The sequence below is a fragment of the Macaca fascicularis genome, chromosome 11, assembly GCF_037993035.2.
Source record: "Macaca fascicularis isolate 582-1 chromosome 11, T2T-MFA8v1.1".
NCBI classification, from domain to species: domain Eukaryota; kingdom Metazoa; phylum Chordata; class Mammalia; order Primates; family Cercopithecidae; genus Macaca; species Macaca fascicularis.
The window spans coordinates 74,955,591-74,983,251 of NC_088385.1; the positions used below are offsets into that span (position 1 = coordinate 74,955,591).

Here is a 27,661-nt window from a genome sequence, read left to right on the forward strand (position 1 = left end):
GAGAAACACAATTTATTTAATTAAAATCAAAATTTGTTAAGCACTAAGTTCACACTGGGCATAATTAATAATTTTCAAACCCTTAAATAGACATTCATATACATAACATCTATTTAAGTCTCAATAACATTATATTGCATTCCAGAAATCTGTCACTCCCCTTCACCTCCCACATCACCCACCCCCCGACACACATAAATATTACATGAGTTAATTCAGGTTATATACTTTAAATTAAGTTGACACAATGTACCTGTGAATAACAAAACATGTTCAGAATGGAAACATTATTTGAAAACACAGAAAATGTGCAAATTAGTGACAACTTATCTCCAAAACTTTATTACACTAAATCCTTCTTGTCTATTCTGAACCACCTAACATGCTGTCAGTAATATGTTAAAAAGTTTTTAAAAGAAACAGACTGTTATAAACATATTTCTAGCAGTTCTCATTGTATTTCAAAATAACTATAAAATCAATGCACTTGGCTGTGGTTTACTGACTGCTTTCCAAGAATTTTTTAATCCAGGAAAGAAGAATATCCAGTTCACTGATGGCTTTGTAGATTCCTTTGTTTCCAATCTGCAGATAAAGTACAGATAGAAGAAATTTTTCATATTTTGAAAAACAAAGTGTTTTAATATAAAGATTTAGAATTCTTACCCTATAAAATATTCTTTTCATCCTGGTAATGGATTTCATCTCTCTAGCTGATGAAGCACAGGAAATCTAAGAAATCAACAGTAAGTACAGATAATATTGTTGAAGAGGCATTAATGATACTGTTTCATTCATTCAACAAATATTCATAGAGCAGGTATTATGTGCTGAGCAATAGATATGCACTGGCAAAATAAATAATGCATGATCTTTTCCCTCACAGAGCTTAAAGTTTCATAGGAAAGCAGATGATAAATAAAACAAAAAATAAAAATTTACAAATTACAATTAAAGCTATGTTAGCAACTCTCAAAGCTCTATGATAGGGATTTATAGGAACCACCTACCTTCGATTGGGTGGTCAAGGAGGGCTCCTTGGAAAAATAACATTTGTATTAGCCCATTTTCACACTGCTGTAAATAACTACCTGAGACTGGGTAATTTATAAAGAAAAGAAGTTTAATTGACTCACAGTTCTGCATGGCTAGGGAGGCCTCAGGAAACTTACAATCACGGCAGAAGGTGAAGGGAAACCAAAGTACATCTTACATGGCGGCAGGAGAGCAGCAAAGGGGGAAGTGCCACACTTTTAAACCATCAGATCTCGTGAGAATTCATTTACTGTCATGAGAACAGCACAAGGGAAACTTCCCCCATGATCCAATCGCCTCCCATCAGGTCCCTCCCTCCACATGTGAGGATCACAATTTGAGATGAGATTTGGGTGGGGACACAGAGCCAAACCATATCAACGTTTAAGTTGAGATATCAGAAATGGGAAGGCACAGGCTATATGAGAAACTGAGGAAAGGAGAGAGGCAGTTGGGGAGGAGACACAAGAGAGTAACTCAGGCAGAGGAAAATATACTCCTCTGAGGCAAGATAGCTCAGTGCCTTCCAGAAACTGAAAGAAAGCAAGCAAGCATGGCTGGAGCAATTAAGCAAGAGAAATGTGGGAAGCATGAAAGACGTGAGAATGACAAGAAAAAACATTTACCTTTTAAAAAATCACTCTGCCTGTCATGTACAAAGCACAGAACAATGTTCAGTGTAGACTACAAGGGGAAGGCACCCAGGACATTAATATTAGTTTCTAAATTAGGAGAAGCAGCAGGCTAGTATCTTGAGCAGCTGGCTTGTAGCCTGGCTGGCCAGGGGAAACTACCAGTCCGCTTTGTACAAGTGAATTCTCAAACCCTGTCTGAGCACAGGAATCACCTGGGCGTCAAACAGAAGAAAGTTAATATCCTACTCTATTCTCTCACAAATTTCTATAGGACTATTAAAAGAAAAGAAAGGAAACATGAAAATGCCTAATTTATCTACTTAGTTTTTACTCGTAAAACTTTTAGTACTGGAATAGACCAACGAGATTGAATAGGCTGATTGTTTGCACTTTGCAGGAAGGGAGGCCAAGGCCCAGGTAGCTAAGCCACTCACCTAACATCCCACAGGAAGTCCTATGCTAGTGACAAAATAGTGTCACTATCTAACAGTTAAAGATAAGAGTTAAAACTCATGAAATGGAAGTGGCTAAATGATAACATTTAGTCTCTAAATGTCCTCCTGACAAAAGAATGTCATATCAATAAAGACAACGCTTTGTTCAAATGCTTGAAATGAAAATGGCTAAATGATAATATCTGTTAAAATGAATAAAACATTGAATATTCATAAAATGAATAAGACCTGGCCAACGAACAGGTCTCTTCAGAGGTGTTAATGTTGGCGATGGTTTTATGGCTCTGCCCAAATGGGGATGCTACCTTCAGGTCAGACCCTGGTAGGAGGGAAGAGACTCTTCCTGTGAACGGGGCTTTCATGATTAGGAACAGCAGAATGCTGTGATCGAGGGGCCGCAGACACAGACACAGACTGCTCAGCCTAAGGCACAGTTTGCAGGATTCACGAACACAGGGTTAGACCTCACTGTGATAGGAGCCCTGACTTCAGAATGCTCTCTAGGTGTATTTCATGTTACATTTGCACTGAACTGTACAACATGGGGTTCTTTCTCTGGGGTGAGTGGAATGTTCTAATCTGTCATGAGTGTGTCTGTGAACGCTCAGTAAAACTTCATCCTAATATTTAACGCATAGAATCCTTTTTAAAAGTAGTTCCTCGTGTTTCTAAAATCCTCATGTTTCTAAAATCATGTGTTAGGATTTAAAGATTTAACACTGAAGGTGAGAGACCAAAGAACCAACCACATTCTGGACACTACAGAAGTTAAATAAAACTAAGGCATTCCTGTCAACTGTGTGTTCTGCCCAGGGAACTTGGATGTGCAACGCATCCCACAGCAGATGGGAACTGCCAGATAAATTTTGGCCCTCACTCACACCAAAGGCACATGCTACTCTAGGAAGAGTAATGAGAGTCAAAAAGGAGGAAAACACTGTTCAACTAAAAAAGAAAAAAACTAACAGTGCCAGGGTTGCCACTATAACTACATTCTGGTTGAAGGGATACTTCCTGGTGCCTTGAGCACTGTTTACTATGAGTGACCCCTAGTAACGATCTGACCTACGGAGTTCCCATTTTCTTTATACTGTTGTAAATGTGTCCACAGGTCCAGTAGGATAGCAGATTTTACTGCGGTAATTCAGATTGCTTTGCTTGGAAAGAGGAATTTATTAAAAGAATGATTTCCTTTTCTTTATATTTTTGAGTCTAGTTGCAGTGACTGAAATTAGAATGTGTGATAAAAGGGTTAGCAGTTTTATCATAAGAATGGCTGAACGATTTGACAAACTCAACAGAAGCTGACATGATCTAGACCAGAGGCAATTTATTGGTAGGGCTAGAATAACTAGAAATCAGCTCAAAGAAAAATGTGAGATAATCATGTCATAGGAAATATTCATTATTATTAAGTCAACATATTTATCACATACTTACTATAGGCTAAGCATACGGCAATGCCTCTGCCATATAGCACTGATTTACAGTTGACAATGAATGATTTACCGTTGAACAATGCAGGGTAACGTTAGGTGCACTGACCCCCCCCCAGTGAAGTTAAAAACCTGCATATAACATTAGACTCCCCTCAAATTAAACTACTAATAGCCTACGGTTGACCGGAAGCCTTATTGATAACATTAATCAATTAACACATATTTTGTGAGAAAGATCATAGATAGATAGATAGATAGATAGATAGATAGATAGATACTGTATTTTTATAATGAAATAAGCTGGAGAAAAGACAATGTAACTAAGAAAATCACAAGGAAGAGGAAATATATTTACTATTCACTAAGTGGAAGTGGACCATCGTAAATGTCTTCATCCTTGCCATCTTCATGTTGAGCAAACTAAGGAGGAGGAGGAAGAGGAGGGGTTGGTCTTTCTATCGCAGGGATGGCAGAAGTAAAAGAGGTGGAGGAAGTGGAAGGGGAGGCAGGAGAGGCAGGCACACTTGGTGTAACTTTAAAGAAATACATAGTAATTTCTGTCTGACTTTTTTCATTTCTCCAAAAATCTTTCTATACAGTACTAACCCTTCTTCCACCATTTGCTTTAGTTTCAGTCCTTGTGTCATAGAAAGTTCATGCCATAAAAGAGGTTAAAACCACTCTCAGATAATCGGAACCGTTCTGCCAATTGTCTATGCCAGTTTGTTTTCTGTCATTGTTTCTTCTATGTCTTCTTCCTCATCATCTGGCACTGGTTCAGAAACACTCGTCTCCATCAAGTCATCTTCTGCTAATTCCTATGGTGCAGTGTCTACTAGCTCTTGAATTTCTCCAAGATCCTTCCTTATCTTGATATCTTCAACCCGCCCCCACCCCACCATCTTTTTGCCATATCCACAATCTATTTTGTGATTTCTTTTATTGGTTCTGTTGTAAATTCTATGAAGTTATGTACAACATCTGAACACACCTTTCTCCAGCAGGAATTGTTTCAGGCTTGATGAGTTTCGTGGTTTTTTCTATAGCAATGATAACATCTTCAGTAGTGTAATCTAAACTTTGATGATGTTCCCTCCATTGGTGTTCTCTTCCATAATGTTGACAATCCTTTTTGTAGAATACCACATGTAATGAGCCTAAAAGGTCCTTATGATCCCTTGATCTAGAGGCTGAATTCGAGATGTTGTGTATGGGGGCAAGTAGATTACTTCAGTGCCTTCTGTGTTGAATTCATGGGGTTCTGGGGGGCCAGGAGCATTGCCCAATATCAAAAAAAAAAACTTTAAAAGGCAGTTGCTTACTGGCAAGGTACTTCCTGACCTCAGGGACAAAGCACCAATGGAACCAATCCATAAAAAATGTTCTCATTGTCTGGGCCTTTGTGCTGTACAATAGAAAGACTGGCAGCTGGTGTTTATCTCTTCCCTTCAAGGCTCAGAGGTTAGCGGCTTTATAAATAAGGGCAGTCCTGATCATAAACCTGACTGCATTTGCACAAAACAGTAAAGTTAGCCTATTCCTTCCTGCCTCAAAATCCTGGTGCTCACTTCTTTACTGATAAATGACTGTAGCATTGTTTTCCAGAATAGGACACTTGCATCTAACATTAAAAACCTGTTCAGGCAGATATCCTTCCTTCCCAGTGATTGTTTTAATGGCATCTGGGAACTTGTCTGCTGCCTCTTGGTTGGTAGAAACTGCTTTTCTTGTTATGTTGACAGTTTTTTAAGCCAAATGTCTTTCTAAATTTTCAAACCATCCTTTGCGGGCATTAAATTCTACAGCTGTAGATCCTTCATCTTTCTGTTGCTTTAAATTGTCATATAATGACTTCACTTTTTCTTGAATCGTGTCAGAGTCTATAGTCACGCCTTTCTTTTAGCAGTCCTACACCCACGTGAAAACCGCATTTTCAATAGGAGATTTTTTAAAAGGTGTTTCTGGAAAAGTGCAAGGTTTTCACACCTGCTGGTGTAGCTGTAGTGGCGGATTCAGAAATTTCCTTTTCTTTTTTCACAATAGTCCTTATCCTGGATTTGTCAGGCAACCTCAGCTGCAGACCTCACTCTGTGGTACATATCAAGCAATTCAACTTTTTCTTGTAATGTCATGACTTTTCTCTACTTCTTGGGAGCACTTCCAGCATCACCAGTGGCACTTTGTGTGGAATCCTTGGTATTATTCAAGATTTATGATATTGCACAAAACACAGTGAAAAATACACAAGAGACCACTTTTTACTGCAATGGGCAATTTACTGTAGTGACAAATTGCTCACATGAAGATAATTAACATCACACAACATTTTAAGTGGATATTCACAACACTTGAGCTCACTACAATAGCAACAGGAGGTGGCTACAGAATTATAGTAGTACAGTGTTACCACAAGTAATTTCTGCAGCTAATTATCTTAGTGTGAGCAGTTTGTCTCTACAGTGCAAATTTACATGTAATTTGCACACATTGGTTGGTAGAAGCAGTTTCTACCAACCAAAAGGCAGCAGACAAGTTCCCAGTTGCCAGATGCTTTAATATTGTATCTTTACCTTTGTTTACAAACCAAATGCCTCCATGTATGATCTGTAAGTGTTTGTGTGTATAGCTTTTGATACATTTTAACTATAATAGATTTGTGGGTACTTCATGGTAGCAAATGATAAAATAGTAACTACATATATTTTATGCATTAATGACGTATGTTTTTCTTAATTTTTTCCATATTCTAGGCTAGATGTTTCATCCGCAAGTTTGTCAAATTGTTATAAATCTCCAAAGAACTGTCTAATGTATTTATTGAAAAAAATAACCACATGTAAGTTGACCTATGCAGTTCAAACCTATTTATTGGAAAAAAAAAAAACCACACATAAGTTGACCTATGCAGTTCAAACCTATATTTAATGTATAAAATTACCCTGCATGAAAATCACCCCAGGGTACACTTGATGCCTCACAATCTACCAAGAGACAGGGTGATGCACAATGACAATTCTATGCGACAAATAGATGTGATTAAAACAAAAACATGACTTCTCCAGGAGACGGAGGAGAGGCAACCCCTGAAGTCTTCTAGAAGAAAAAAAGTGACTTGTGTCTTGAAAGATGAGTGGAAAAAACAGGAAGAAGAGATGAGTAGGCAGGGAAGCAAGGTGTTCAAAGGCTGTAGAGTGCAGAGACAATTTAAATACCCTTCAGGTCTCAGCTGAAAACCCCACACTAAATCCAAGTTATGGCCCCCAACCTCCACCTCTGCTGCAGCACATCCTCCTATGTGCTCTCTTTGCAGGACCAAGCACAACTTGAGACTAGCCAAGATGGGCAGAAAGCATTTTCTTTCTTTTTTCTTTCTTTCTTTCTTTCTTTCTTTTTTGAGACGTAGTTTCGCTCTTGTTGCCCATGCTAGAAGTGCTATGGCACAATCTCGGCTCACTGCAACCTTGGATTCAAGCAATACTCCTGCCTCAGCCTCCCAAGTACCTGGGATTACAGGCACCTACCACCACGCCTGGCTAATTTTGTATTTTAGTAAAGATGGAGTTTCACCATGTTGGCCAGGCTGGTCTTGAACTCCTGACATCAAGTGATCCACCCGCTTCTGCCTCCCAAAGTGCTGGGATTACAAGTGTGAGCCACCACACTCAGCCAGCATTTTCAATGAGCTCTATGAGGACAGAAATATTGTCTGTCAATTTCTGTTGAGTCCCCTGTATCTGGAATAATGCTCAGCAAATACTAAATAATAAACTTTTGCTGAATAAATCAATCAACAAATAAAATGCAAGCATCAACTTACTGCCTCAGGGTCCACAAGCCCACTTGTTTCTTAAAAATTTGAAGCGTGGCCTAGACATTAGTGAGCCTTATAACTTTGTCTAAAACAATCAGATAAACAAGCAATACAATCCTTAGTTTGTTTTTCCAATTTCCTTATATGTTCAAAAAAATCATACAAATTTGTATTGCACATGATGGCTAAAGCAAAAATGGAAAACCTCCACCGATTGTTGGGGTAATCAGACCCAACTCCAGGTCGTGGGGGCAACGAAGTCCAGCGGAGTCAAAGGAATGAGAAAAGACAGTTTGAGAGAGAAAGTAGGTCCAGGTGACCAACACGAGTATGGAGGCTGTGAAGGCCCTGAGCTCTGGAATCCCAGACTATTTATTGGTGATCAAACAAAGAAACAGGTGGTGAGAATGTGGGGTTGAAAGGGAGCATTGCATTAAACATATTATTTACAGCTGTGACGGTTTAGCATATGCTCTGCTACTTGAGATAATGGAGAGCAGGTTCTTTCAACTCAAGATACAATCGATCCTGGGAGAGCAAGGAGCAAGGAGCCAGCAAGTCTAGACACATTCCAGTGGCCACGAGGGGTTTTAATGCCCTGAGCCCTGGATTCTAGCCAAGCCACAACAGGTTTTATGCCATGGGCTTAGATTATGGTGCCACAGGGTAGCCTGCCACTCTTTTGCACAGAGCTTGGTGTTCCAAAGGCCATGAGGGGTTTTAGACTGTGGACCCCGGACAAGTTCCAAGACTCTTTCACATTATGTCAGACATGCAAGCCCCTGCCTCAGCTTCTCCCAGCACTCAGCTTTTCCCCCAACACTAATAATTTGAGGAAAGGAGATGGTGGGTTATGAGTGGACAGCCACATATGTCACAGTTCCTCAGAGAATTAACTGCCCAGTCTGCATTCTCACAGAGAATGGCCTCAAATCCTCTCTTGACAAAAAGGATTTTATTATATTATGCTCTATCATATTATAAATATACAGTCAGAGGGTAAGTGAAAAACCATACGTAAGACCTTCATTTTTATAGACCTCAATATACAACTTCAGACTGGATCATAACCACCCTTCTTGTTGCTTTTTGTTTGTTTTTTAGTTGACCTTAATGGCTAAGATGGTTTCTACTCTGACCACAGCCTTGGTTTCTTGAAAGTTTTTCTTCTCCAAAATACAAATGATAGATAAGAGTGAGAGATAAGAGATTAAAGACTAAACTTAATTTTATTGTTTTACTGTAGACTCTTAAGCAAATCTTATTCGCTGACTTTTTGCACAGTTGTTCACATGGGGTCCTACAAATATTATCTGAAGTGCTTTTAAAGCCATACTTGCGAAAATTATGCCAGTGTAGTGTTTTAAAAACAGACTAAATAAACAAACATCGGTTTGGCAAACAAACAAACAAAAAAAAAAGCACAAGCACTAGGACACCAACACAAAACTACTGACACCAGAAAGGTTTATAGGAAACTTTGAAAGAAAATAACAAAATTAGCATAATTTGAAGAAAGCATGATTATATTTACAAGCAAGTTTTCATGAAAGGAGAAAAGAGTGACTGAACTATTAGCCAAGTGTCTCTCTGTGAAACCAAATGCATAATCAGACATTTAATTTTAATAAAAAGACAAATATCCAACAACTCAGTAGACATTGAACAGAAAAGTTTACAAAACATCATTATCCGATTTCTGTATTCTCTGTAACTACAAAGATCATCTGATGTAGATAAGCGAGCTTACCTAGAATAATCTTAAACCCGTGTAAGACATTTCTTCATGTTGCAACCATAGAAAATAATTAGAAAGAGTTTTTTAATACTTTAAATACAAATAGATACCATAGTAGAAAAACATTAGTGCAGGCTTTTACATTTTTCAGTGTTATTATCATTCATCAGAATTACTTCACACAATTTAGCATGTGCATTAAATTCCTAACTCAGCAATAGAGCTGCACCCCATAGTTTTTTATTGAGACATAATAGATATAAATATTTTCAGGGTACATGTGACATTCTGATGCATTCATATAATGTATTATGATTAAATCAGGGTAACTTCCTCCCACTGTATTTTTGAGCCCATTAATCAACCTTTCTTCATCTTGCCACACCCCTACCTCTCCCAGGCTCTGCTTACACTCAATCTATTCACTGTCTTCATGAGATCCACTTCATTAGCTCCCACAAATGGGTGAGAACAGGAAATTGTTGTCTTTCTATGCCTGGCTTACTTCACTTAACATAAAAACCTCTGTTCCATCCATGTTGCTGCAAATGACGAAATCTCATTTCTTTCATTATACCACATTTTCTTTATCCATTCATCCACTGATGAGCACTTAGATTGATTCCATATGTTGGCTACTGTGGAGAGTGCTGAATAAACACTTGAGTGCAGGTTATCTCTTCAAGAAATTGCTTTCCTCTCTTCAGGATATATATCCAGTAGTGGGATTGCTGGATCACATGGTAGTTATACCTTCAGTTTTTTGAGGAGCTTCCATTCTGTTTTCCGTAGTGGCTGTACTAGTTTACATTCCCACCAACAGTGTGCCAGGGTTCCCCTTTCTCTACCTCCTTCCCAGCATCACTACTGCCTTTTAAGTTAAAGGCATTCTAACTGGGGTGAGATGGTATCTCATTGTGGTTTTGATTTGCATTTCTCTGATTAGTGATATTGAGTATTTTGATACGCCAGTTGGTCATTTGTATGTCTATTCAGATCTTTTTCCCATTTTTAAATCAGATTATTTCCTTTTTGCTATTGAGTTCTCTGAGTTCCTCATATATTCTGATTAGTCCCTTGTCAGATGGATAGCTGCAAATATTCTTTCCCATTCTGTAGGCTGCCTTCTCACTTTGTCAATTGTTTCCTTTGCTGTGCAGAAGATTTTTAGCTTCACATAATCCCATTTGTCTATTTTTTTCTTTGGTTGTCTGTGCTTTTGATGACTTAACTCAAAAAAAATCTCTGCCCGGACCAACATGAAGTGTTTCCCCAAGTTTTCTTCCAATAGTTTCATAGTGTTAGGTCTTATATTGGGTTCCAATCCATTTTGATTTGATTTTTCTATATTGTGAGAGACAGGAGTCTAGTTTGATTTTTCTGCATATGGTTATCCAGTTTTCCCAGCATCATTTATTGAAGAGACTGTTCTTTCCCCCAATGTATATTCTTGGCATCTTTGTCAAAATATGAGTTGGCTATAAATGTATGGATTTATTTCTGGGTTCACTATTCTTTTCTATTGGTCTGTTTTTTGTTTTTAATGTCAGTACCATGCTCTTCTGCTTACTATAGCTTTGCAGTATGCTTTGAAGTCAGGTAGTGTGATGCTTCCAGCTTTGTTCTTTTTGCTCAGTATTTCTTTGGCTTTAGGGGGGAGTCTTTTGTGGTTTTGTGGTTCCATGTAAATTTTAGCATGTTTTTCTATTTCTGTGAAGAATGCTAGGAGTATGTTGATAGAAATTGCATTTAATCTGTAGATAGTTTTGGGTAGTATTGATATTTTAACAGTATTTTTCTTTCAGTGAAGGAGCATGGAATATCCATGTTTTGTGTGTGTGTCCTCTTCAATTTCATTGTTTTATACACAATTTCATCAGTGTTTTATAGTTTTTCTTATAGAGATCCTTCACTTCCTTGGTTAAATTTATTCCTAGGTATCTTATATTTTTGTAGCTAATGTAAATGGGTTTGCTTTTTTATTTTTTTATATTGTTCACTGTTTGCATGCATAAATGCTATTGATTTTTGTAACTTGATTTTGTATCCTGCAACTTTACTGAATTTTTTTTATCAGTTCTAACAGTTTTGGTGGAGTCTTTAGGATATTTTGAATATAAGATCACGTCATCTATGAAAAAAGTTCCTTTTCAAATTGAATGCCTTTTATTTCCTTCTCCTGACTATTTGTTGTGGCTAGGACTTCCAGTGTTATGTTGAATAAAAGTGGTGAAAGTGGTCAAACTTGTCCTGTTCCAGATCATCGAGGAAAGGCTTTCAATTTTTCTCCATTCAGTATGATGTTAGCTCATTACATATGGCCTTTATTGTTTTGAGGTATGTGCCTTCTATATCTAGTCTGTTAAGGGTTTTTATCATAAAGGGATGTAAATGTAATTGAATGCTTTTTCAATATCTATTGAAATGATCATATGGTTTTGTTCTTGGTTCTGTCCATGTATCATTTATTGATTTGCACATGTTGAGCCATCCTTGCATCCCTGGGATGCATCCCACCTGACCTGGTTGATGATCTTTTAAATGTGTTGTTGAATTTGGTTTCCTAATATTTTTGTGAGGATTTGTGTGTTTGTTTTCATTAGAAACATTGGCCTGTAGTTTTCTCTTTTTTGTTGTGTCCTTATCTGATTTATATCAAGGTACAACTGGCCTCACAGAATGAGTTTGGAAATATGCTCTTCTCTTAAATATTTTAAGGGTTTGAGTAGAATTGGAATTAAATGTTTGGTAGAACTCAACACTGAATCCATTTGGCCCTGGGCTTTTCTTTAATAGAAGACTTTTGTTACAGCTTCAATCTTGTTACTCATTATTGGTTTGTTCAGGTTTTCTTTCTTCATGGTTTAATCTTGACAGGTTGCATGTGTCTGGTAATTTATCCATTTCTTCTAGGTTTTCCAATTTGTTTACATATAATTGCTCTAATATTCTGTAATAGTTATTTGTATTTCTGTGGCATCAGTTGTTATGTCTCTTTTTTCATCTCTGATTTTATTTTGTGTTTTCTCTCCTTTTCTTAGCTAAGTGTCCGCTGTTTATCTTTTCAAAAAAAAACCAACTTTTTATTTTATTGCACTTTCCTATTGTTTTTGTAGGCTCAATTTCATTTGTTTCAGCTCTGACATTTATTAGTTATTTCCTTCTACTAAATTTGGTTTGTTCTTACTTTCCCAGTTCCTTGAGATACATTATTAGGTTGTTTATTCGAAGTCTTTCTACTTTTTTGAGGTAAGCATTTACTGCTATAAACTTCCCTCTTAGGACTGCTTTTGCTATATCCCATAGATTTTGGTATATTGTGTTTCCACTTTTATTTATTTTAAGACATTTTTAAATTTCCATCTTAATTTATTTACTAACCCATTGATTGTTCAGGAGCATATTGTTTAATTTCCATGTGTTTTTGTAGTTTCCAAGATTCCTCCTGTTGTTTATTTCTAGTTTTATTCCACTGTGGTCAGAAAATATGCTTGATATAATTATGACTTTTTGAATGTGCTGACACTTGTTTGACAGCCTAAAATATGGTCTTTCTAGATAATGTTCCATGTGCTGATGAAAAGCATGTGTATTCTGTAGCAGTTGGGTGAATTATCCTGTGAATGTCACATAGGCCCATTTGGTCTAATGTGTAGTTTAACTTCAATGTTTCTTAATTCATTTTCTGCCTAAATGATCTGTCCATTACTGAGCGTGGAGTGTTGAAGTCCTCTGCTATTATTGTATTGCAGTCTAGCTCTCCTTTTAGATCTATTAATGCTTGCTTTATATACTGGGGTGCTCTTAGGTTGCATGCATAGATATTTATAATTGTTATATCCTCTAGCTGAATTGACCTCTTTATCACTATATAGTGACTTTCTTTGCCTCTTTTTAGAGACTTTGGCTTGTAGTCTATCTGCTAAAAGGATAGCTAGTCCTGCTCTTTTTTGGTTTCTATTTGCTTGGAATATCTTTTATCCGCTCCTTAATTTTCAGTCTGTGTGAACCTTTATAGGTGAAGCAAGTTTCCTGTAGGCAGTATATTGTTTGGTCTTGTTTCTTTATCCATTCAGCCACTCTGTCATTTAATAAGAAAATCTAGTCCACTTACATTCAATGTTATCAATGATAGGTAAAAACTTACTACTGACATTTTGTTACTTGTTTTCTGGTTGTTGTTGTTGTTTTGTTTTGTTTTGTTTTTAACTCCTCTCTTCTTTCTTCTTCTGTGGTTATTTTCTTTGGCAGTATGTTTTATTTCGTTGCTTTTAATTTTTAGTGCATTTATTATAGTTTTTGCTTTGTGGTTACCAGGAGGCTTACAAAAACCCTCTTATAAATATAACAAGTTATTTCAAACAGAGGACAACTTATCTTTGATCAAAATAAAAAGGGACTAGAAACAAACAAAGGAAAAACTTTTAAAAGCTACACTTTAACTACATCCCCAACACACACACATTTTGGCTTTGTGTTGAGGCAGGTGTGGGTATTCTACCAAGGAACTCAAGATGTTGGGGAAGCTGACTGTCCACCTCAATCCCAGGTTTTCCAATGTAGTAATAGTGAGTTGGGAGAAAATTTTCCCTATGCTTGGTGCCCGGCAAATGGGGGGAAGGGCATGGTGGATGTAAAATTCCAATTCTGTTACTATCTACCCAAAATGTTTTCACTTCTCTGAGGCCTCAGGAACTGTCTTATCCTCATATATTAGCGTTCTGGGATATTGTTGATGATAATCACAGTGCTGTGTATTTGGTTTTGGTTTTCAGGAGGTAGAAGAAGGGACAGTGAAGCCAGCTTGCTTTTTCTGTGTCATTTTTCATGCCTCACAATTTTGACCGAGAAATTATATATCATTAACCAAGAAATGAATCTGTCAGCAAAACAATTCAATAACATAATTAGAAAACACCTTTACCAAAATTAAAACCAATTACTCATAATTTATCTTTTTTTTTTTTTTTTTTTTTTTTTTTGAGACAGAATCTCTCTCTGTTGCTGAGGCTGGAGAGCAGTGGTGCAATCTTGATGCACTGCAATCTCAGCCTCCTGGGTTCAAGCAATTCTTATGCCTCAGTCTCCTGAGTAGCTGGGATTATAGGCATATACCACCACATCTAGGTAATTTTTTTTTTTTTTTTTTTTTATTTTTAGTAGAGACAGGGTTTCAGTATGTTGGCCAAGCTGGCCTCAAACTTCTGGCCTCAAGTGATCTGCCCACCTCGGCCTCCCAAAGTGCTGGGATTACAGGCATGAGTCACCATGCCTAGACTATTTATCTTTAAATTAAACTACTACTGACCAGGCATGGTGGCTCACGCCTGTAATCCCAGCACTTTGGGAGGCCAAGGTGGACAGATCACAAGGTCAGAAGATCGAGACCATCCTGGCCAACATGGTGAAACTCCATCTCTACTAAAATACAAAAAATTAGCCAGGCGTGGTGACCTACACCTGCAGTCCCAACTACGCAGGAGGCTGAGGCAGAATCGCTTGAACCCAGGAGGTGGAGGTTGCAGTGAGCCGAGATCGCGCCACTGCTCTCCAGACCTGATAACAGAGCAAGACTCCGTCTCAGAAAATAAATAAATAAGCTACTACTATAAATTATACAAATTATACAATATAATACTAATATTAAGCACTAAAATGTATTTGATTACTTAAGAGAACCACTCCTTTGTAAATTGTTGAGAAAATGTAATTGGACAAAAATTAATGTTCTCTGCATGAAAAGCAATAAGGGAAGCACTAACAATTTTGCAGAACTACTACATGCTAGGTACTTAATTCTCCCAATAACCTTAAGATGAGGCTACTATTATTGAAGACATAGGTTTTAGACTTTGCAGTTGATGAAAGAATAAGACAGGATTGGTCTCACTCTTGTTTTATCAGTTCAACTAACTGCAATTTTTTCAATTTTAAATTTTACAATTTAAATTTGAATGAATGATGAATAATTGGTAATATTTTATATGTTGATAAGCTAGTTGCAATTGATAATACAAGTTACTTATTAAACAGCCTACAAAAAATGAAAACACAATATTCTGTTTGCTAATTCTTGCCAGACTTTAAAATTAATGACATGCAACCAACATGAAGAAATGTGTCTCTCTAAATACCAATTACTGTTCAGGCTCTCAAAATGTTAATTAAAGTAGATGATGAAATCTTAAAAACTAACAGAAATTATTTTCATTTCCATTTTGATCACTAGCAATTAGGTAAATTATTTTATGAATCCAACGAGGTGACTGCTAAATTCTCTTTCAAGTCTGAGAGTATTTGAGTTCTATAAGACTCTCTAAAATGTCTTCTTACATATACAATTTTCCAAATATTATGACTAGAAAAGAGTATAAACATAAAGAAGTTTACATTACACATAACTTATTTTTTAAACAATTATACCATCTGAATTATCCAAATCAAACTAATTGGAAAATATATTTTATTAGGTGCTGCAAAATGCTTAGAATGTTATCAGAAACAATGAGAGGATGTCCAAATACAGTGGTACTGGGAATTCCAGTCCTTGGAGTCTATCATGATAATTTGCCGTGGTGTTTTATCTTAAGAGTGGCTCAAGAAAACAGACTTGCAAGGAAGCCCAAAAGGCAGGCACCTTAGAGAAATCAGATTAAGTTTCACAAAAATAAGAAATAATTTCAGTTCATGAGTTAATAATGAAACAGAGAAAATGACAACAAAATTAATAATTCATTGGTCATTATGGGAGAAAATCAGAAAAACAACCCCTTAGATTGAAAACTAGTAAATAAAGAAAGATAATTAAGTATTTACGCTGGCTTTCTTATGTGGCAAGTTCCTCCGAACATCCAAATAGGAGTAGATTCTATTTATTGAATTATCCCAGCTTATGAGTAAAGAAGATAAAATAGAATTTAAAATTACTATTTTGTAGTGTCTTATGAATTGACGGATCTAGACAATAATTGTTGGTGGCTGTTATCATCATAAAAATAAAGATAATATATCATGTGCCCCAATGAAAGTAGACAATGCTCCCTATAAAGTGTTCTAGCTAAACCATCAAGCTAAATCTGATCAAGTCTCTCTGTATAATTGTTAATTTATGGTAAGTAAAGAGGAGAATATATTAAATGACACTATGAAAATGCAGTCAGAAAATACAGACTATGAGAAACTCTGTAAGACAAACAGCCGAATGTCCTGAACAAGTAAATTTCAACAAGGAGGAAGAAGAGAAGGAAAAGAGAAAAAAGAAAGCAAAATCATAGGAAATACGGTAGAGTTTACAAAAATGTGTTGCTTCAATGAGGGGCAAAATTAGCACTAGACTAAACAGTACTTTGGTCCTGCCTAACAAAGTTTAAAAAACAAGATCTGAAAAGATAAAACTGTTTGCAAGTAATTTAGCTGTGTCCCAGAAGAAAACTCAAGAATATGTACAGGAATATAAAAATGTCTAGGATCCAACAGCGTAAAATTCATAATATTTGACATTTTATCAAAATTACCAGCCATGCAAAGATGCTGTAAAATATGACCCATAATGGAGGACAAATCAGTCAACTGAAACCAACCCAGAGTGGACACAAATGTTACAATTAATCGATAAGGATATTTTAAAAGTTGCTATAACTCTATTCCATATGTTCTAGAAGTTAAAGACTGATCATGTTAAATAGAGCAATGGAAAATACTAAAAAAACTCAATTCAAACTTCTAGAGATAAAAACTACAAAGTATGAGGTGAAAAATATTCTGAATGGGACTAACAGATAGGCACTACAAAAGAAATGATTAGTGATCTTGAAGATGTAGCAATAGAAACTATTCACAATGAAACACAGAAAAACACTGGGAAAAAACAACCCACAGAATCAGTGAGTTGTGGCACAACTACAAATGGGCTAATATATGTGTAATTAGCATTCCAAGAGGAGAAGAGACAGAAGGAGATACAGAAAAAAATTTTTGAATAAATAATAGCTGAACAATTTCAAATTTGATGAAAACAATATACTCACAAACACAAGATTTCCAATCAACTCCAAGCACAAGAAACATGAAGAAAACTGCACCAATTCACATCATAATCAAATTGCTTAAAACAAGTAATAATGAGAAAAATAAAAAGCACAAATATGTTATGAGTAAAAGGATGGAAAAAGACATAGCACACTAACATTAATCAAAAGAAAACTGGAGTGATTCTATCAGCATCAAAAAAGAAGTGGGTTTCAGGACAAAGAATATTATTGGGGACAATAAGGGTAATTTTATAATGATAAATGTGTCATTTCATCAAGAGAATATAACAATCATAAACATTTGTGTACCTAATAACAGAACTTCAAAATACAAGAAGTAAAATCTGATAGAACTTCAAGAAGAAACAGAAGTTCACAATTAATGCCGGAGATACCAATAATTGATAAAATAAGTAGAAAAAAGTTAATAAAGAGAGAGAAAAAGTAAAAAGCTGTCACAACTAAATCTAATAGAAATGTATAAAATACTCAGCCCAACAACGGCAGAGTACATATTCTTTTCAAATATACATAGAATATTTACCAAAATAGACCAAATTCTGGGTTATGAAACATGGATCAGCAAATATAAAGGGATTCAAGTCATACAAAGTATGGTCTCTGGCCAAAATAATATAAAATTAGAAATCAAAATTAGAAAAGTATCTAGAAAAATTCCCACATATAGAAACTAAGTAACACTCTTCGAAGTAACCCATATATAAAAGAAAAAATCAAAAGGGAAATTAGCAAGTAATTTAAAGCAAATAAACATGAAAGCACAACATAGCAAGGATTGTGAAATGTAACTAAAGAAGTACTTAGAGGGAAATTTATAGGTCTGAACTCCTATAATAAAAAGTTAGAAAATCACAAATTAATAATCTCAGCTTCCACCTAAAGAAAAAAAAATTTCAAGTTAATGACCCAAATTTCTATCTTAAGAAACTAGAAAGAGCAGACTAAATATAAATTTAATAGAAGAAAATGAATAATAATGTTCAGAATAAAGATCACGGAAATAAAAAACAGAAAAGTAATAAAGAAAAATCAATGAAACTAAAAACTGGTTCTTTGAGAAATCACTAAAGTTGATAAATTTTTAGCCAGACCCATGAGAAAGAAAAAATAAAGACAAAAATTACCAATATCAGGAATAAGGGAAGTGATATCATCCTATACTATGCAGATATTAAAAGCATATTAAGGAAATATCATGAAAAATTATCTGGCTATAAATTTTGCAAATTTGATGAGATGAACAAAATCATTGAAAGACAGAAACTACCCAGGTTCATTCAGGAAGAAATAGATAATCTGAATAAATAACCTTGCATCTACTAAAAAATAGAGTATGTAGTTTAAAATCTTCCCACAAAGAAAACTCTAAGCAAAAATGGCTTCACTGCTAAATCTTGCCAAACATTTAAGAAAAAAAAAAAATGTCTATACTGACACTTTCCGAAAATTGAAAAGGTGAACACTTTTCCACTTTATGAGGCCAGGATTATGCTAGTATCAAAGTGACATAGATATTACAAGAAAACTGTAGACTAACATCTCACGTACATAGATGCAAAATTTTTAAACAAAGTTTTAGCAAATTAAATCTAGTGATATATGAAAGAAATAATACATTATTGCCAAGTAGAGTGCATCCCAGAAAGGCAAGATTGGTTTAACTTTGAAAATCAATGTAATTCATAGTTTCAATTATCCAAAAAACACAATCCTGTCAATAGATGTGTTAAAAAGGCAGTGACCTAAATGTGACATTTAAAATTAGGAAAATTCCGAATAAAAACAAGTAAAATTTCTTCATTACCTTTGTGTTAAACAAAGATTTCTTCAATATGGCACCAAAATATGGTCCATTAAAGAAAAAACTATTATATGGTACTTCATAAAATGTAAAATCTCTTCAAAAGACACTAAGATAATGAGAAGGTGTCACAGATATCTGATAAAATATTTACCAATTATATCTCTGATAAAGGACTTGTATCAATAATATATTGTAAAACACACTCACATACTCAAAACTTTATAATAAGAAACGAATCAATCCAATTTTAAAAAGGAGGGCACACTATTTGAACAGGCATTTTATCAAAGAAGCTATTGTGTAGTAAATAATCAAAAGATGCTCAACATCATTAATTATTGTGGAAATGCAGATTGAAAACACAGTGCCATAACACTGCTCTTCAACTAGACTGGCTAACATTTTAAACACTGATCTTATCAAGTGAGAGCAAAAAAAAAAAAAAAAATGGGCACTTTGAACTCTCATACGTTACTGCTAGAAACATAGAATGATAAAAACCACTGTGGGAAACAGTTGGCAGTTTCTTACAAAGTTAAACATATACCTAATCTATAATCAGAACTTTCCACTCCTAGGTATTTATCCAAGAGAAATGAAAATATTTCTCCAGAGACTTATGCATGAATATTCATAGCAGCTGGGAGAGGAGGAAGCAAATGCCCATCAATAGGTGAATAAAGAAATTGTGGCGTATCGTTACAATGGGAAGCTACTTGACAACTAAACAGAAACACATGATGGATACTTGCAAAAATACCAATGAATCTCAAAATAATTATGGGTGACTAGCTAGGTGAAAGAAGCCAGATCAAAGAAAAAAAAAAAGAGTATAGCACATATAATAATACAATTTACATTAAAGTGATAGGATATGTTTATTATCTTAGTTGTGGTGTTGGTTTCACAAGTGTATACATATGTTAAAGCCTTCAAATTTTACACTTTAAATATGCTCAGTTCATTGTACATCAATTAGAAGACTGGACATAGTGGCTCACGCCTGTAATCCCAGCACTTTGAGAGACCAAGGCAGATGTATCACTTGAGGTCAGGAGTTCAAGACCAACCTCGCCAACATAGTAAAACCCCATCTCTACTAAAAATACAAAAATTAACCAGGTGTGGTGGTACCCGCCTATAGTCCCAGCTACTCGGAAGGCTGAGGCACAAGAACTGTTTGAACCCGGGAGGTGGAGGTCACAGTGAGCCAAGGTGGTGCCACTGCACTCCAGCCTGGGTGACAGAGTGAGACTCTGTCTCAAAAAAAAAAAAAAAAAATATATATATATATATATATATATATATATATATGTCAATTATACCTCAATATATCTATAGATACATCAATACACTTTAAACATACACAAAATATATACAAAGAGCTACATGCTACTGTTGTAATTACACTTTTGCATGGGACTCCTCAAACTTTTAGCAGGTCTATTAACCCTCCTGCAAGCTTTCTACTGTGTTCTCAGTGAATGGCACCAGCACGCACACAGCCAGCCCCCAGGTAGAAATCTTGGACTCATCTTGGGCTTTCCTCTCTCCCTCAGGCTCTCCTCACTCTTGCCTATGACATTGGTGTGCCACCACTTCAGCACATTATTGCAAGTCTCATCTCACGGTTTCCTCTGTCTTGAGCGTCACCTCTACCTACATCCCTATACAATCACCAGAGTTCTTTCTAAAACATTGTGTATTTGATCATGCCATGCCTTTTAAGGGCTTTCCATTATCCTCAGGATAAAATCCAAACTCCTTAGCCAGTCTCACCAGACCCTCCTTTACCTGACCCTACTAATATCCCCTGGCTAAAATCTGACCAACCTACCTTCTCTTAATGGTCCACAAGCCCCTTTACATCCATACTGAATTACTTACAGCTTCCTGAATATGGCATGTTGTTTTATACCACCAAACCTTTAATCAGGCTTCTTCCTATGCCATTCCCCTGGAAATTAAGCTCCTTTAATAACACTCTTTCGAGTTTCACCCCACATGTACCCCTATCCCTGCGGCAGATAGAATTAACTACTTCTTCCTTTCGGCTTCCACAGTGACTTCTTCCGACAGAAAACTGTAAGCACTCATACATTTTGCATTTTATGATTCATTGAATTTTTTCTTTACTTCTCCCATCCAAAAAGAGTTTGGAGAGCCTGGACCAAATCACACTTGCCTTTTTTACCCCAGCACCTAGCACAGTGGCCATCAAATATAGAATTAGGCCAAACTGCTGTAAAACAGTTTGCCAAAAGTCAATTCACTACCTGTGATGGTTAATATTGAGTGTCAACTTGATTGGATTGAATCGATGCAAAGTATTGTTTCTGGGTGTGTCTGTGAGGGTGTTGCCAAAGGAGATTAACATTTGAGTCAGTGGACTGGGAAAGGCAGACTCACTCTTAATCTGGGTGGGCATCCTCTAATCAGCTGCCAGAGCGGCCAAAATAAAAGCAGGCAGAAGGATGTGAAAAGACTAGACTGGGTTAGCCTTCCAGCCTGCATCTTTCTCCCATGCTGGATGCTTTCTGCCCTCGAACATCAGACTCCAAGTTCTTCAGCTTTGGTACTTGAACTGGCTTCCTTGCTCCTCAGCTTGCAGACGTCCAGTTGTGAGACCCCACCTTGTGATCGTGTGAGTCAATACTCCCTAATAAACTCCCTTTATATATATATCTACCCCATTAGTTCTGTCCTTCTAGAGAACCCTGACTAATACGCTACCCAACCAGTTTACAAAATGTACTTGTTTCTTTTAACCCATTAGTTTTAGTTATTTCCATTTTTATTTTGTCTCTATAATACCATTATAGGGTAAGTTCAGTTTTCCTCTGTCTGAATTCTCTTCTTATTCATGAGAAGAATATATTTATAAGAAGAAATCATTCGTTGACAAGTTATAAGCAGGGTCATCCTGTACCATTGCGCAAGGCATGCCTTGCACATGAATACCCTGCTTAAGAGTGCTGTATTCACTGTACCTTGCTCCTGCAAGGCTATATCCCTTTTTCTCCTTTGTGCAAAGGTACTCTATAAGCTAAGAGTGGCCCTGGTCATAAATAATATATTATTAAAGAATTCTTAAATATTTATGGCAGGACTGCTAGCTGTAGGCCAAAATTTATTTCCTCTTCTCCCAAACCATAAGCTAAACTACATTTCCCATGATTCCTTGCAGTTACTTGTGGCTATGTGATGAGTTCTTGCAATGGAATGTGAGCAGAATGAATGTGTGATTTGAGGAACAAGACCTCTAAGAAGCTGACAAGTCTTCTTACTAGTCTCATCCCTCTTCCACTGACCGAATGCAGAAGGCTTAGGAGATGACACAGGCTGCAATGTGGAACGAGTCTGGACCTTGATTCATAATGTGGAGAAATGTGTCACCATCTAAAAAACCCAGACTTTTAAGTAGGTGAGAAATAAAGTTTTAAAATATAAATCCAACAAAATTGGGGGAGTACTTCTTACAGTTAGCACTTAGCCTCCCTCTAACACCAAAATTGGTACATACATTCAAATGTGTTCTGGACTATGGAGAATTTTGTTTGTTTGTTTGTTTTTTAAGACAGAGTCTTGCTCTGTCATCCAGGTTGGAGTGCAGTGGTACAATCTTGGCTCAGTGCAACCTCCACCTCCTGGGTTCAAGAGACTCTCCCGTCTCAGCCTCCCGAGTAGCTGGGACTGCAGGCATGCGCAACTGCGCCCGGCTAATTTTTGTATTTTTTGTTGAGATGGGGTTTTGCCATGTTGGTCAGGTTGGTCTCGAACTCCTGACCTCAGGTGATCCACCCATCTCGGCCTCCCAAAGTGCTGGGATTATAGGCGTAAACTACCATACTCGGCCAAATTCTTATATATTCTCCCCTGTATTACAAATATATTAATGTTAAATGTAGTCATAAGAATTCTGCATGCTCAAAAACATTCCGATCTTACGATTCTTATGTCCTCAAGTCTCCCCTCTCCCTGCTACTTGATCTTTATTTCCAAAAGTAGGAATTAGGAACAGAGATAAACACAACAGTCCTTAACACGAAAGCTTCTTTCTTATGAAGACAAAACAAAGCCAGTCAACTAAAACTAAATAAATAAAAGAAAATACTAATTCAACAACTTGGTCATTGACAAATTCATCATTTGGCAATTGTTCTGGAGCAGGCACATGGACTGTTTTTTTAAGTATATTAAAGGAAAGGAGGAATGAGGTGGGAGGAAAAAGAAAGGAATGAAGGAAGGAAAAGGAAGGAAAGCACGTTGTCTCAGCCATTTGATGAGTATCCATCAAGTGCAAACCCATACCCTCAGAATGTGGCAATTATTTATTTCATTACCTTTATCAAATGGTAATGAGTGACACAATGTTGCCTATGAACAGGAATAAAAAAGAATAAATGGAAAGGAGGTGGATAGGACCAGTTGCTCACCATGAGCATTTCATTTTTATATCTGAATTTTGAATTATCTAAAACCTAGAAATGTTCAATAGTGGGCTGGTGATATGAATGTCAAAAGAGTTGTACTGTTATCCGTAGCGAGTAATCATAAAGTTCCATGTCAATGAACTGCAAGTGAAATAGACATTGATCATCTCTAGCTGACATGTGATCCAGTATCTAGTTCCGGGTTATACCAGAGTTCATCTTTAAGTTTTTCTTTCTGGTGATACAAAACAACACCCGCCAAGGATAACTCAAATATAATCCAGGTTATATTCCAAGGTAATGAGATTTGGTAATATAGTACATAAGTATTCCATCATTGGAATTGCAATATTTCCCCAACCCAAATACTCCTATTAACCCTACCAGGGAAGGCTACTGTAATTTTTAAAGGAATAATTTAGTACTTTGCTCTTGATATGTGAAAATTTTCACCTAATTCAGCATGTAATCAACAAATCCAACAAGAGTCATATCCTATTTGGTAAAATATCATTATCTGAAAAAAAGTTATCATCACAAATTAAAATGTCCTTGCAACTTTAGCAGAGTGTGCACCTTTTAATAACTCTGGTATCCATTAAAAATTGTCAACAGAAATAAAACATGTACGCAGATAAGAGCATTTAAAAATCGTATGCACAAGCTAACAATGTATAAAGAGCTGTAGTAATCCTTACTATTACCTTTAATGTATTAAGATACAAAATACATAATTATTGGATTCTTCAAATGATTTAAAGCAACTGATATCATATGTTTTGCTTTTTTAATATTATTTCCAAGGTTTGGTGGGTAGGGGGAACTTTCAGAAGAACACAAACCAATGTTTTATCGTTGGCATAATTTCAAATATTAAGTGCACACATTAAGCAAGTAGGCTGTGTGCTAAAATTCTGTGTAAATCAGCTGTTCAGAACACAGACAGCATTTAACTCTGGAGCAGCACTACCAACGCATCTTTCACTGCTCAATCAACCCCTCAAAATCCTATTGAGCCTGTAGCATCATACGAACCTAAGCATTATCCCAGAGTACCACGTCCAGGAAACAGAACGGGCCATTTCCTCTTGTCTCCTGATCGTGGAAGAAGCCTTGGATCAGTTTTAAAACATGTCAAGGTTCTGCAGAAAGCTTTCTAAAGCTCGGAGCCTGCAGAACCGAAGGCCCCCTCTCACAGGCCCCCCTTTCAAGAAGGGACTTGACCACTTGTGACTTGACCACTACTGCTCTGAATCCCCTGAGCTTTGTTTTACTTATTTTCCCCACAACAACCTCAATAGTACGGACTGCAGGGGAAATACAGCAAGTATAATTAGTTTCAATAGGTTGACCATTTATACACTGATTACATTTAGTGTCCATTTTTATTAAGAAAATATCATAAATTAATGTTGTTTACTTCATGTTTTATAACTTCTGTCTGCTAAACCCTCTCCCAACCACTAATTCAGAACTTCATCCAGTAGATGCTCAGTTAATTTGTATTAAACAGACAGATACCAGCTTCTGTTGCCAGAAATATAAAATTATGTTTGGCTGAAAGATGAGACTCCAGGCCAGTTACCTTTTTCCCTAAATCAATGTCTGCAGAGCCTTTCTAATGCTCAGGCCAATCCTGCCGCTTTATGTTTCACAGGGGAGCTTGCTTTACCCCAGGGCATAAACTTCACAGCTTGTAAAACGAATTAACTGATGCTGACCCTGATGGGCTTGAGGTGGGAGGAGGGAAGAAAGCAAGCGCGGAGTTACGTGTAGCCTGGCGAGATTGATGAGATGATGTGTTCGTATTTGGCCACAGGAGGGAGCCAGACCCTTTGGTAAGCAGCAACACACAACCAGAGCGACGCCACACTGTCCCAACCTCTTTAGGAAAAATTTCCCCGGAAACAAACCAAGAAAAACCAGAGCTCCTGGACATATCTAGGTTTCCTAAGCTTTTCATCTGCAGTATTGTTCGTTTTAGGTTATAACTGTCGCTATGTGTTCTCTAGCTATTTGGGCCAACAAAACCAGCTAAGTAGTGAAAACCTGAGGTGGATTTAGGGGTTCTGGGGAACCAGACACTCTGTACTGTATCAGGCAAGGATTTGACAATGCAATTTAAATTTAAGAGACTATGTATAGTTACATATGTACTTTCTTCATAAGGTAATCTTACAAGTTAAGCACAGAACAAAATTTCAGGCAAGGGAACTGGCCCAGAGAATTCTTCCTGTTTTGCAAAGAGGTATCAGTTTGTAATTTTTTTGTCATTGTTGTAATTTTAATAAAATATGAGAGTTTATGAAAAACCATGCAATCCAAACCTGAGTAAGGATATAACAAACACAAACTAGCCAAAGAAATAGAGAACTTAAATTTGTTGCTTTTCGTTCGTTTGCTTGTTTTTTAACCTAGCTGATCAACTCACGCTCCTAAAATGCCTCATGTACTCTGGGCTGAAATTTGGGTTACTGAGCACTTTAGTTGACCACAAGAAAAAGACATCTGAACTCTTAAAAAATAAACACCCCCCTCTAATGGCCCAGTGTTTAAGTCTCAGTGACCATGATGCCCAGGACAGAGAGCTCCTTTCCAACTGGCTTCCCAAGGATTGCAATAAGGCTCCCCACCCCACCTTTGTACCATCTGCAAGCTACAACTGCAGGAGGCTGGAGAAACCATACTTGGACCCCAACTAAGGGCACAGAAAAGCTTCAATATTCCCCACAGAGGCAACTCAACTAACATTACACAGATTCTGGCTCAGTGTTTTTGTTTTGTTTTGTTTTCTGCACTGGTCTTTATTGCTGTGGAAGTTTTCATAGAAATGTGATCACGTTTACCTTCTTATTTAATTCTCCACTGCTTGCTATGACAGTGACCATACTGAGGCATCGAATAATTTAGGTACCAAAGAAGGCGTGTCTATCCCTTTTTAAGTTTTTACTGAGATTATACCTTAAAGGGGGCACAACTATTTTTTAAAGAAGATAATAAAAAGGGCATCAGAAAGTTCTCTTTATTATGGGAAAGAAGGAAGGAGAGAGAGAGAAAGAAAAGGAAGGAAAGAAGGAAACAGAGAGGGAGGGAGGGAGGGGGGAGGAAGACAAAGGGGAGGGGAAGGGAGGGAGAGAGGAAGGAAGAAAGGAAGGAAGGAGGGAAGGAGGGAAGGAAGGAAGGGAGGGAGGAAAAGAGAGACTTAGAATAGTGTTTGGCACAAAGTTGGTACTCAAGAAATATTAAATGGATGAATTAATTACTTGGGAATCACATAATGAGAGAATGATTTTAAAGTATTTATTTGAAAACCATTTCATGTTATTTAGCTCTCTTCAGTGTGTTTTATCAGCCATTCTTTAAGAACTAATAAATAGCAGCATACTGAGTAATGTACAGTTATTTGATGCTATTTCCCTGGTGATGACCTCTCCATTTGGACTACAAGCCAACAATTACAAAGCTCATTCTACTCACCCCTTGGTGTGTAGACAGATTCTTACATGCTGACTTCTAAATAGGTTTCTAGGATCAAATGCACAGTATTTTTTGTGTATACTTACACAGTGGCTCAGCTTCTGCCTAAGGCTATGAAAGTCCTCCACAAAGCGTATTTTCTTGCAACCTTGGAATTGCAATTGACCAAAAACATCTTCCATGAAGAAGGACAGAAGCTGTTCTTGAAATCGGCAGTTTTTCTAAAAATAAGATACGAGAAATTCCGTATGGTAAATTATGAATCTTTTTTTAATGTCCCCGTGATCATTACTTAATTACTCTCCGAAAAAAATTTAAATGAAGGGGGAAATAAACATCAAATAAGTGGAAATGTAAAAAAGACTTTCTGACTTACCATAAATTGCTTTTTTGTTTTCTTTTTTAATAGTCGTATATTTTTTATGCGGTCTTCCTACAATAAAACGAAGAGAAATAAGTTGTATCCAAGATTGCAAACGTCCTTGAGGTCACCATTTTAAGCAGAGCCTAATACTTACTGGAATCGTTGCTTTGAGCCATGCTGCTTTGATATAGAGAGCGTCAACAGCTTGGGACAGTGTTCCCCTTGGGTAACAAGTTTTGGTGAAGGAAGATTGCCTGTGCTTGGCAATAGCAAGAGACAGAGTGACTGACAGCAACCAACACCTCAAAATGCAATTCGCCAGCATTTCCCTTCACCCCACTCAGCGTGTGTCACTCAGCAGCCCAACAGATACTAGTGCTGGTTAGATGAGAGGATAACCTACTTAATGTAGCCCTCAA

The 27,661-nt window shown here is 36.7% G+C and overlaps 1 protein-coding gene across 1 annotated transcript; it reads right to left on the reverse strand.

Moving 5' to 3' along the window:
* On the reverse strand, positions 1–27,661 carry IL26 (interleukin 26). Its single transcript, XM_005571479.4, has 5 exons — positions 27,397–27,661; positions 27,255–27,311; positions 26,965–27,099; positions 667–732; positions 1–585 (listed from the first exon to the last, which is right to left on the reverse strand). Exons 1-5 carry the CDS (start codon positions 27,565–27,567, stop codon positions 499–501), a joined length of 516 nt encoding a protein of 171 aa, XP_005571536.3. The 5' UTR covers positions 27,568–27,661; the 3' UTR covers positions 1–498.

Excerpts from the sequence above, each read along its gene's own strand:
- IL26 (XM_005571479.4), bottom strand. The coding sequence starts at position 27,567 with ATGCTGGCGAATTGCATTTTGAGGTGTTGGTTGCTGTCAGTCACTCTG. Across the intron at positions 27,312-27,396 it reads GGCTCAAAGCAACGATTCCA|GAAGACCGCATAAAAAATAT; the intron begins GTAAGTATTAGG and ends GTTTTATTGTAG. Across the intron at positions 733-26,964 it reads GGCAGAAGCTGAGCCACTGT|ATTTCCTGTGCTTCATCAGC; the intron begins GTAAGTATACAC and ends TTGATTTCTTAG.